This window comes from Salvelinus sp. IW2-2015, linkage group LG30, assembly GCF_002910315.2.
Source record: "Salvelinus sp. IW2-2015 linkage group LG30, ASM291031v2, whole genome shotgun sequence".
NCBI lineage: Eukaryota > Metazoa > Chordata > Actinopteri > Salmoniformes > Salmonidae > Salvelinus > Salvelinus sp. IW2-2015.
In genome coordinates this window covers 9,878,428-9,890,687 of record NC_036869.1, presented here as the reverse complement: position 1 = coordinate 9,890,687, position 12,260 = coordinate 9,878,428, and the positions used below count along the sequence as shown (strand labels likewise).

Genomic DNA, 12,260 nt, shown 5'->3' with positions numbered 1-12,260 from the left:
CCTAGACTCTCTAGAGATGAACGTACTTGGTGCGAAAGTGCAAATCAATCCCAGAACAGCAGCAAAGGACCTTGTGAAGATGCTGGAGGAAACAGGTACAAAAGTGTCGATATCACAGTAAATCGGAGTCCTATAATCGACATAACCTGAAAGGCCGCCTCAGCAAGGAAGAAGCACTGCTCCAAAACTGCCATAAAAAAGCCAGACTAGTTTGCAACTGCACATGGGGACAAAGATTGTACTTTGTGGAAAAATGTCCCACTGGTCTGGATGCAAACAAAAATAGAAACTGTCATTATGTTTGGAGGAAATAGGGGAGGCTTGCAAGTCGAAGAACACCTTCGTGAAGCACGAGGGTGGCAGCATCATGTTGTGGGAGTGCTTTGCTGCAGGAGGGACTGGGTGCACTTCACAAAATAGATGGCATCATGAGGTAGGAAAATTATGTGGATATATTTGAAGCAACCTCTCAAGACATCAGTCAGGAAGTTAAAGCTGGTCGCAAATGGGTCTTCCAAATGGACAATGACCCCAAGCATACTTACAAAGTTGTGGCAAAATGGCTTAAGCCAACAAAGTCAATGTATTGGAGTGGCCATCACAAAGCCCTGACCTCAATCCATAGAAAATCTATTGGGCAGAACTGAAAAAGCGTGTGCGAGCAAGGAGACCTACAACCCTGACTCAGTTACACCAGGTCTGTCAGGAGGAATGGGCCAAAATTCACCCAACTTCTTGTGGGAAGCTTGTGGAAGGCTACTCAAAACATTTGACCCAAGATAAACAATTTTAAAGCAATGCTACCAAATACTAATTGAGTGTATTGTTAAACTGCTGACCGACTGGGAATGTGATGAAAGAAATAAAAGATTAAATAAATAATTCTCTCTACTATTATTCTGACATTTCACATTCTTAAAATAAAGTGGTGATCCTAACTGACCTAAAACAGGGAATCTTTACTGGGATTAAATGTCAGGAATTATGAAAAACMGAGTTTAAATGTATTTGGCTAAGGTGTATGTAAACTTCCTACTTCCTACTGTATAAGGTTGTTTTACTCCAATGTTTGTAAACAAAGTAAATGTAGACAAACACTATATAGCCTCAAACATGGTTAAAACAATCATTTTGATATCAAGGATGGTCAGTCCTTGCAGCCATAGTTGTGTCTATGAATTTGAGAGTGGTTACATTTCTCCAGGCCCATCCCTCAGCTTTTTACCAAAACAGGGGTGGGAGTACGCTTTGTTGTTGTTGTTTCAACTGCTGATTCCCACTTTAAGAATTCCCCTTCAGCACACAGTGTTCCGTGTTCAGTGAGCCCTGTGTGTATGTGGCAGACAGACAGTCTTCCCTCTGCCACACCTGCCTAAGAGAGATTTAGCTAACGCTATCCGACACCTAGCGCTAATCCTCTTTCAGATTGCACCCACCATCCATGAAATCCACTCACACAGGGAGAGAAAATACACAGTGATGCAGCGCAGGCAGAGGTGTTACAAAGATAATCTTCCCCGTCACTTTCGTCCTCTGGTTTTAAGGAAACAGAAAGGAAATTTCACAACTAAAGAATTACAGCAGTCAGATGGATGCAACCAGAGCCATATTGTATGGTTGAGAGGGATGAGAGAAAAGAAATGAGAAATAGGTCTGGCTGTACAACCGATTGGCAAACGTACTGCAAATTGAGAAATCATGTGACTAAACTGATTAAAAAGAAGAAACTACACTATGAAACAAAGATATATGACAAAGAATGATAGTAAAACGCTTTGGAGCCGCTTAAATGAAATTTTGGGCAAAAAGGCAAACTCCGCTCCACCATTCATTGAATCAGATGGCTCATTCATCACAAAAACCACTGATATTGCCAATTAGTTTAAGGATTTTTTCATTGGCAAGATTAGTAAACTTAGGCATGACATGCCAGCAACAAATGCTGACACTACACATTCAAGTATATCTGACCAAATTATGAAAAACAAGCATTGTAATTTTGAATTCTGTAAATTAAGTATGGAAGAGGTGAAAAAATGATTGTCTATCAACAATGACAAGTCACCGGGATCTGACAGCTTGGATGGAAAATTACTGAGGATAATAGCGGACGATAAATGGCACTTCTATTTGCCATATCTTCAATTTAAGCCTACTAGAAAGTGTGTACCCTCAGGCCTGGAGGGAAGCAAACGTTATTCCTCTACCTAAGAATAGTAAAGCCCCCTTAACTGGCTCAAATATCCGACTAATGAGCCTGTTACCAACCCTTGCTATACTTCTGGGAAAAAATTGTTTGACCAGATACAATGSTATTTTACAGTAAACAAATTTACAACAGACTTTCAGCACATTTATAGTGAAGGACATTCAACAAGCACAGCACTTACACAAATGATTGATGATTGGCTGAGAGAAATTGATGATAACAAATATTGTGGTGGCTGTTTTGTTAAACTTCAGTGCGGCTTTTGACATTATCAATCATAGTCTGTTGCTGGAAACACGTATGTGTTATMGCTTTACACCCCCTGCTATATTGTGCATAAAGAGTTACCTGTCTAACAGAACACAGAGGGTGTTCTTTAATGSAAGCCTCTCCAACAAAATCCAGGTAGAATCAGAAATTCCCCAGGGCAGCTGTCTARGTCCCTTGCTTTTTACAATCTTTACTAACGACATGGCTTTGAGTAAAGCCAGTGTGTCTATGTATGCGGATGACTTAACACTATACACGTCAGCTACTACATCAACTGAAATGACAGCAACAAAGAGCTGCAGTTAGTTTCAGATTGGGTGGCAAGGAATAAGTTAGTCCTAAATAWTTCAAAAACTAAAAGCATTGTATTTGGGACAAATCATTCACTAAACCCTAAACCTCAACTAAATCTTGTAATGAATAATGTCAAAATTGACCAAGTTGAGACTAAACTGCTTGGAGTAACCCTGGATTGTAAACTATCATGGTCAAAACATATTGATAGAACAGTAGCTAKGATGGGGAGAGCACTATCAACAAGGCAGGTTCAACAGGCCCTAGTTTTGTCACACCTAGACTACTGTTCAGTTGTGTTGTCAGTTTTCAACTGGCTCAGAACAGGGCAGCACGGCTGGCGCGTGGATGTACACAGAGAGCTAACAATAATAATATGCATGTCAATCTTTCCTGGCTCAAAGTGGAGGAGAAATTGACTTCATCCCTACTTGTATTTGTGAGCGGTATTGACATGTTGAATGCACCATGCTGTCTGTTTGAACCACTGGCARACAGCTCAGACACCCATGCATACCCCACAAGACATGCCACCAGAGGTTTCTTCACAGGCCCCAAGTCCAGAACAGACTATGGAGGTGCACAGTACTAAATAGAGCCATGGTTACATGGAACTCTTCTCCACATCAGGTAACTGATGTAAAATTTGATTTAAAAAACAGATTAGAATACACCTTCTGGAACAGCAGGGACTGTTAAGAAACACAAACAGACATGTATACAAACTCACGATAACATACGCACTATACACACACGCGTTATAGATATGTGGTAGTAGAGTCGGGGCCTGAGGGCACACACAATACGTTGTGAAATCTCTTATGAATGTATTGTAATGCTTTTAAAATGTATAACTGCCTTAATTTTGCTGGACCCCAGGAAGAGTAGCTGCTGCCTTGGCAAAGCACATTTCAACAAAAATTACTTGGACATTCCAGGATTTCAAAGGGCACCAACCACCAATTCAATAAACCATCAAGTTAGTTCTTAAAAATAAAACATTTGATACTTGGAATACTTAAGATTATACAAACGTTATTTTTTTAAAGTGAGCCTATACAACACTATTGCTAACCTTAGAGCACAGTTTAATCGTGTAAATAACATTTTAAGAAAAGTATAATTTAAGAATCTTTCCCAGTATGATTGCAGGTAAACTAATTCACATAAAAATGAACAAAATATAAGCAACAAGTTAGAGTTCAAGAATGAGATATTGCATTAAGACAACGTTCTGTTTTGATCCATAATAAATACAAATACATAACTGGATGCAACCACGAGATAAAAACAGGCAAAGCAACTATTATGTGTAATATAAATACACAGTAAATGTGTAATTGAAATGACCCAGTCCTGTGGACCAGGGGTCCAATTCAGTCAATTSATGAATCAAAACAATTCCTCATATTAAACAGCAATTTATTAATGAATCATTTACGTTCATGAAACTGAACTGTCTCCAACCCGGCTGTATACATTTAAATATCCCTCCTTTGAAAAATGTAGCAGGAGTTCCCATGAAGTGGTCTGACCACTGTGGTCTGCTGCCCTAGCAGTGATCCCATAATGGACCTGGCTGGCCTGCCTAGTTTACTGTACACTGGAGGAAAGTCCTTGAGCTGGCTGACTGACCACCACAGCTCAGTCCACAGGGTGGAGTAGAAAACAGTTTCAGTTACTGCATAATGAAGTCATTCCCAGGGTTCAAGGCACAACTACTCATGAGAGAGAGGCTGCCTACAGTCTGCAGAAGAGAGCACTCGTTCACTACCCCTCAATGTGATCTCACAAATGGACTGGTGGAAATATGTTGGATTCTACCTCTAGCACATGCCTATACCAATTCAATGAGGGGAAGTGATCAAATGCACACTCCAGGGGAGAAGAGAATTGGATCAGAACGACTGAGGGGCCTGGTAGGGATGTAGAGGTATAGAACATTGGGTGTGACAAGGTGGGAGAGGGGTAGGCGGCTTTGTGAGGGACATCACCGGGTGCTTTCCTCCCTGTCTCCCCTATCTCTAAAAATTCTTGAGAGTCCCGCTTCACTGCATGCGACAGGCGATTGAGGTGATCAGGGCCGGTGCGGTCTCGCCACCCCTCCTTCACTCAGCTGTCTCAGCAGGTCACCTGTGGCCCCTGAAGCCTTCAGGGTCCGCTACATCACAACATGTGAGTTGCATACTCAATATACTAATAGATACTGATGTATTATATACAAGTATTACAGGTAGTATCTTTTAGTCTCCATTTTGCATTTCATGTGTGAAACTACCAGGAAATATACTTGTCTCAGCCTATACATTCCTGTGTTAAATCATGTGAGGCAGGATTTATTTTCTCTGTAATTTCTATTATCTTAGTGGTCACAGGTTAACACAGAGGAGAGTGAGAATGGAAGATAGAGAGAATAACAAAAATAATACTTGGATTAGAAAGAAAAAAAATAGAGTTCAGAGGGTCGTATCTCATTAAGCAATTGAGAAAGTTAATTAGGCAGTGCTGATAATTATTGCCATGGCAACCTGAGCGCGCTCATGCAAATTTGATTAAGGAGTTGCTGGTTGTTTATCTGCACTGGTGAGACAGAGATGGCGTTCCAAATGCCAGCCTATTGCCTATGTAGTGAACTACTTTTGACCAGGGCCCTGTTCACATTAAGTGCACTATATAGGGAATAAAGTGCCATTTGGCATAAAACCAGAGGCAGCATAGCAGGGCCAGCGAAGAACCCCAGAGACCCCTACAGGCGAGATGGTGTAGCTGCAAGTTCTCTTACTAAACCCATTCCAGAGTTTCTCTAAATAAGATCACCTCATGGAGCAGAGCATGACTATGGTATTGCCAACATTCCTTTACAACAGACTATCACAAGCATTAAGATGTTACTAAAATATATAATACCAGCCAAAAGGCAAAAAACTGATAGCTTTGCTACTGACCCTCAAAATTGGAAACAAAGGCACAGGATGTGGGTCTTTGATTGGCCTTCATCACTGTCCTTTTAAAATCAACAATGATCAGTTCAATTCACAATATGAATCTTTGACTATATTATGAACCCAATGTCTGCTACCATCTATTCATTGGTACAGAACACTAACAATAATATATTTCCTAAATGGATGCATCTACCTAATAATGGTTTAATTTTCCTTCCTAGATGGAGAACATTTGTGAAACAACTGGCATGAGTTGATAGTAATCCATTGAGGTAGGATGACATCGGGTTGTTTCTAGATTCAACAAAAGAGAGCAGATCACAGTACACATGTTGCCCTCTGGTGGAAAAGAGATCAACAATTATAAGAACACAACATTCAAAATGAGCGACATGTTGACAGAATCTAGTAGAATCCAACACCGCATTGACCATGGAAATACAAGTAATAAAAATGAGCCACATTGTAGATAGAATTCGACACTGTCGACAGCTTGCGCATCAAATGGATATTGTGAAGGATAAACACCCTTTATCATGTATGAAGTAGCAGTGATTGCTACTTCTTACTCCCATAAAACTACAGATTGATTTTGAGGACAGATTGCTTTTTCAAATTGTTTTTGATTTAACAAACCCACAAGTAATAATCAGAAACAAAAAGAGACATGAGTAAAAGTCATCACCTTGGGAGAGTAACTGACACATTTTACGTGTTCCCAGAACAGACAATCACATTCAGTTAGCTAAAAAATCCATTAATTAGCAGAAAAATCCCTTAATTAGCCATCCCAGGAGCTTTCTCAGTAGATGGCGTCGTGTAAAGTAAAAAGGTAAAACTGGGGACATGAAAGCAACACAGCAGAGACCCAGCGGGAGATTTCTCTAGGGGCTAAACTAATCCTCCTTTCCCACCATCATCTCATCTCACACAGCAAAGAGAGGAGGATGGATTATTACTGTTTATTATACAAATATCAAACAAAGATATTAATTGTAATTACCATCATGTCACTGTTGATTTTTTTTTTTATGCATTCTTCTTAACTGAATTTCAAACACATCTGCCAATAATGGGTTCCTTTTCAACCAACTGCCGAATAATTGTATAAAAATAGCAAAAACATAACGACTGTCTCACACACAAACTGGTTTGTTTCTTCCTAATTTCTTTAAAGCCAATTTGGACCCTCAGTTCATAGCCTTGTCGGAGTGGTTTACTAAAATGTCTAGCGGTCTTTGCCTGGTTAACGTTACCCTCTGTCTTGACAGTAACATGGTTTTCAGTGAAACCAACGGCACTTAAAATATCCACAAATTCAGAGTGAATAGCACATTTATAAGATTGTTTTTTGTAACAGAGCGGTGTTTCATTTAGTTTAGAATAACAAATAAACCTGTTAAACAAATGGTTCATATGCACCAATCTGTTACAGTAAGTCTTATGATAAGCTTCAAGAAGCCTGCGTATGTGTATAGGTTAAATTAGTTTAAATAGCATTTTAATCTGAGCTCAGAGACACTACTTTGTCAGTACAAGTGAGATGAGCAATAAAAAACAAAACATGTTATAATATACATTTGAAGCAGACAGACCAACAACAAAAAACATCCAAACCAAAATAATATATTATTTTTACAAACGTCTCCCTATATCAGGGTTGCTTATATATCCCTTTGTCACAGCTTGTACAGTACAGGAAGTTTTGATTGATTGGTTGTTCAGAGATGTGACCACTCTCCTAACTAATACTAACCCCTCCCATTACATTGTCCAGGGAGGTGCTATGTGCAAATTTGAAATGGCACACTATTCCTTAATTAACTTTGTAGTGCACTAAGGGAAATAAGGTGCCATTTTGAATACGACCTATATCAAAAGAGAAGGCGTGGGCTTCTTCCCTGGCCACGCCTCCTTGGCGTATTTCTTCTTGCGTGGTTCGTTGAGCGCCTCGGGCGTGTAGAGTCCAGGGGCAGGGTTAGCAGCAGGGTTGAGGGTGACGGAGGGCTGTGCTGAGGCTGAGGTGGGGGAGAGGTCCACCTCTGGAGCAGGGTTAGGGAAGACCAGCGGCAGGCCCCCCAGGATAGTAGCTCCAGCCTGGGCGGCGGCGGGGAGGGAGCCGGCCTCTCCACTGGTGGGTGGGAGGTCTCCATAGAGCCCTCCACTGAAGGGGAAGTTCTGCATGCGTCTGGCCACAGAGTCCTCCAGACCTAGTGTAGCATGACCCTCCATCTTCCTCTTCTGATTGGGTAGCAGGGTTTAGGTGGGAATGAGAAGATTGAAGATGGCAATACAGTAGAGTCAATTATGAAGCACTGTGAAGTACTCTGACAAATGTCTTTAAAAGGGATTTATAAATTAAATGGGATTGATTGATATGATCAATCTCGATTTTCCAACATACAACCACTTTTAGCATAGATTGATTGATTGCGATCGGTCAACACCAAGGTTATTGTAGTTGTTTAATTTCTCTTATTTTTTAAATTTGAAATTCAGTTTGTTTTCAGACCTGATTTGCTCATTTGTTTTTTGTTTTAGTAATATAACGTTACAAATATTTATATTTTTATATTATTTCGATTCGGTTTTAGTGTTAGGAACAGAAATCAGGCATTTGTGTTGTATAGTAATAAATAAGGTGATGTAAGGTCATAGATAGGGTTAGGTTTAAATTATTAATTCAATCTCATTTTGACATGGATTTAAAAGCAATAGCGCCGAGAATGGTGCAAAAAATATGTCCGAAAGAAACTCTCATCCATGTTTACACCAATCCAATGCTTTTTTTACTTTAGTTGTACATGTAAGAATAAGGTATTTTCATAGATATCGGTTTTACCATTTAGAAATGAAAGCACATTATGTACCTAGTCCCCCATTTGAAGGTGTCATAAGTATTTGGCCAAATTCACTTCTATGTGTATTAGAGTAGTCCCCAAATTTTGGGGGGTTGTGTTTCAGATTAAGTTGTGCCCAATAGATATGAATGGTAAATAATGTATTGTCATTTTGGAGTCACTTTTATTGTAAATAAGAATAGAATGTTTCTGAACACCTCTACATTAATGTCGATGCTACCATGATTACGGATAATCATGAATGAATCGTGAAAAGGATGAGTAAGAAAGTTACATAAATAAGGTATAAATAAATAAAAAGCTAGATACATTTACACACCAGCTTCAGTAGCTTGAAAACCCCATTTAAATTTTTGCCCAAAGTAAGAAAAACAAAACAAAAAAAGCATAAAGTAAGAGATGGACTTGAAGTAAAACAACTTTTGCAACTTTTCCCAAGAATCATCCCCGGCATAAAGTAAGAGATGGACTTGAAGAAGTTTACCTTGATAGGGACAACAGCAGTCTGTACCATGTTCCTGAAGCGCCCTACTGACGGGTCCACGTCCTCTGTAACAACAAGAAAACACACAGGATTACATTATTCATTGTGTGTGCGTGCGCATCTACATTCGTACACGGGTGTGTGTTCTTGCATGTCTGTGTGCAGGCGTGTGTGTATGTGAACATGAGTGTCATCATCAACCCTAACTACAGTAACACACCTGGGTTGATGACCTCCTCCTCCTCGCTGAAGGAGACCCTGCTGCTCCTCCTCTTCCTCTTGGGCCTCACGATGTCCAGGTTTCCATCCTCGATGGTCAGGGTGGAGATACGCTTGTTGTGGGCCGTGTTGAACTCTGTCAGGTTCTAGAACAGGGGAAACAAAAGGATAGCTGTGGTCAGGGTCATCAAACAGATCGAGAAACAAGAAAATTATACTACATAAGTGCTTGCACAAAACATGAATCTCTCTCACAAGAACACATGACACACCCTTACCTCCAGCTCGGTCTCCTCCTCAGGTAGACCCAGTAGTCCTTTGAGCTCCTCATCCTCCCCTGCCTTCACCTCTCCCCCAGGTATGGTGCTGGTCTGAGTCTGGGGCTTCTCTCTCAGGGTGTAGACCCGTGTGGACGCCCCAAACGACATGGTGGAGTCGATGGGCACCTGCTGGGGCTTGTGGGGCTCCAGACGGATACGACCGAGAAACGTACCATGAGCTGAGGGGACAATGTAACATGGATTGTGCTTTTTCGAAATTTCACTTCATGCTGAAAGTTGAAATACTGTATATTGTATTTGGCATCTACAATGATGTGGCATGGCCCAAATATTTTTGTACCAGGGACCAGCAAGCTATGGCTCTCTTTCTTGAACGAATATTTACACTGAAACAAACACTTGACAACTAACTTAGTGTCAGACGACCAAGGAACACTGCAGGATATTAAGAAGTATAGATACTCACTACTGTTGAGGTCGATCAGGAAAACCCTCTTGAGGTGTCTGTGGTAGACCAGGGCTGAGTGGACACGAGAACACGACTGGTGGTCTATGGTGAAGTCACACACGTCTGGATTCCGCCCAAACAGATAATATTTCTTCTCATCAATGATTAGCTTCTACAAAATGAAAAAAGGCAGGACGAAGTGTGAAGAGAGTTGCCTATCTAAGGTCATGGACTGGTATTGCAATTGTTCTGTATATATACACACAAAATATGTTTTATTGTCACATACACCAGATAGGTGCAGTGAAATGTGTAGTTTTACAGGGTCAGCCATAGTAGTATAGTGCCCCTGGAGCAAATTAGGGTTAAGTGCCTTGCTCAAAGGCATTGTAGGGTTATATTATGTGTAGATCTTTGACAGCCTTGGAATCCAAGGGGTCACTTGATACAAGCCACGTATTCTGCACACAGACATTGCTCTTGCTTATTCTTTGTGTGGTTATTTTTGGTCCAGCACCAAAAGCTGTTATTGTCATGAAGGTGGAAGTTGGGGTCAGGGTTAAGACTAGGCTAGTAGACTTACCTCTACTAGCTTGTCTCCCTTCACCACATCTAGATGGAGTCCAGGTGGAGGTTTCCCTGCCCTGACAAAATACACATACGGCAGACACGCACAGTGAACGTTAATTGCATGCCATAATTATGCCTTTATTCAGGACTGTGGTTTCACTGCCTTGCTGCGAAAGTAGTTGAACAAGACTGTGGGTTTGCATGCCATTTCTTCTAATAATTTGTGTAAACTGCCCAAGCAATACTCTTACTGTAATTCTTATCTCGGGAAAGGAATAGGATTGCAAATCCTGCATAACAGTAAGCATTCGGGAACACCAATAATGTTACGCCATACAGCTTTATCAAACCTTGAAGCTGGATTTCACTGACAAGTTAACGTTAGTTAGTAGAATGTTCTTCAACAGCTAGCATACGACTGTGACTGAGCACTTCAAGATTATAGCCAAGTTAGCCAGATAGCTTGCTAGTTTCTAGCAAGTACACAACAGCCTATTTCGATACGACAATCTTGTTTATTTCGCCGACATGGACCTTACAACACTCTACTGCATGCTTTTGATTTTTGACAGTCAAAATTATGCATTAGACATCGTCGCAGGTCTTACCATGACGGGCAGTCAAAAAGAGGTGTGTTAGTGCTTGAGTTTGCTGCCATCTTACACCGTGTACTAGTGAATGCTGGGAAAGGGAGGACTTCAGGTTAGTCTGTAGAACGCTGGGTATCGTAGTTTATGATGAAATACTTTATTGAAAATTTGCCTACTGTTATTTTGAAGTTTAGATAAAATTGTGGAAGTTTGTCACCATATTGTTGTTGATTATTTTACTAATCAAGACATCAAAATTGTGTTATTTTCATTGCAAGCATTCGTTTAGCCAATCAACATTCTACACTGTGCATCAYCTGTCATGTACCATTGAGGACCTCAAACATAAAATAAATACAAAATAAAACAAGGGCACAGTCAACACAAACCAAAATCTCCCTATTTGAGTGTAAATAATAAATAAACAAATACATTCTAAAGAATTGGTCCCATCACAAGTATCAGTCATGCATGTTGATAAACCAAAATGTTCTGTCTTTTTATTAAATAAATTCCAATAGCCATTCATGTAAGTGGACCTGAAACAACAGAAGACATTCTCTAGCCCGTAGTGGACCAGAATTGCTTGTCAGTGGTGAAGAAAATGTGGCCTTCACTCATAGTAACTCCAAGGAGTGGTTGCATGGAGTAAAGGGGAAGGGGAAGCATTAATCAAATCAAATCAAGTTTATTTTATATAGCCCTTCGTACATCAGCTAATATCTCGAAGTGCTGTACAGAAACCCAGCCTAAAACCCGCAAACAGCAAAGCAATGCAGGTGTAGAAAGCACGGTGGCTAAAGGAAAACTCCCTAGAAAGCCAAAACCTAGGAAAGAAACCTAGAGAGGAACCCGGCTATGAGGGTGGCCAGTCCTCTTTGGCTGTGCCCGGGTGCAGAGATTATAACACAACTATTGCTGCCAAGTGATTCAAAATATCATAAGTGACAAGCATGGTCAAGCTATAATAGTGCAAGAATAATTTCAGTTGTGCTTTTCATAGGCCATCATAGAGTAAAATAGGCGAGTCCTGGGAAACACGGTGGCGTTCCATAACCGGCCCAAGCGTACAGTTGACAACTGGATTAG

General features: G+C 40.5%; 1 protein-coding gene across 1 annotated transcript; it reads right to left on the bottom strand.

Moving 5' to 3' along the window:
* Window positions 1-7,495: 7,495 nt before the first annotated feature.
* On the bottom strand, window positions 7,496-11,331 carry ppp1r8a (protein phosphatase 1, regulatory subunit 8a). Its single transcript, XM_023974748.2, has 7 exons — window positions 11,190-11,331; window positions 10,595-10,655; window positions 10,030-10,183; window positions 9,561-9,781; window positions 9,284-9,428; window positions 9,064-9,128; window positions 7,496-7,959 (listed from the first exon to the last, which is right to left on the bottom strand). Exons 1-7 carry the CDS (start codon window positions 11,237-11,239, stop codon window positions 7,588-7,590), a joined length of 1,068 nt encoding a protein of 355 aa, XP_023830516.1. The 5' UTR covers window positions 11,240-11,331; the 3' UTR covers window positions 7,496-7,587.
* Window positions 11,332-12,260: the final 929 nt, after the last annotated feature.

What these genes read in the sequence shown, in the direction of transcription:
- ppp1r8a (XM_023974748.2), bottom strand. Translation starts at nt 11,239, where the DNA reads ATGGCAGCAAACTCAAGCACTAACACACCTCTTTTTGACTGCCCGTCA. An exon ending in AGGGAGACAAGCTAGTAGAG is followed by an intron (nt 10,184 to 10,594) that starts GTAAGTCTACTA and finishes TTCATTTTGTAG; the next exon opens with AAGCTAATCATTGATGAGAA. An exon ending in CTGCTGTTGTCCCTATCAAG is followed by an intron (nt 7,960 to 9,063) that starts GTAAACTTCTTC and finishes CTACCCAATCAG; the next exon opens with AAGAGGAAGATGGAGGGTCA.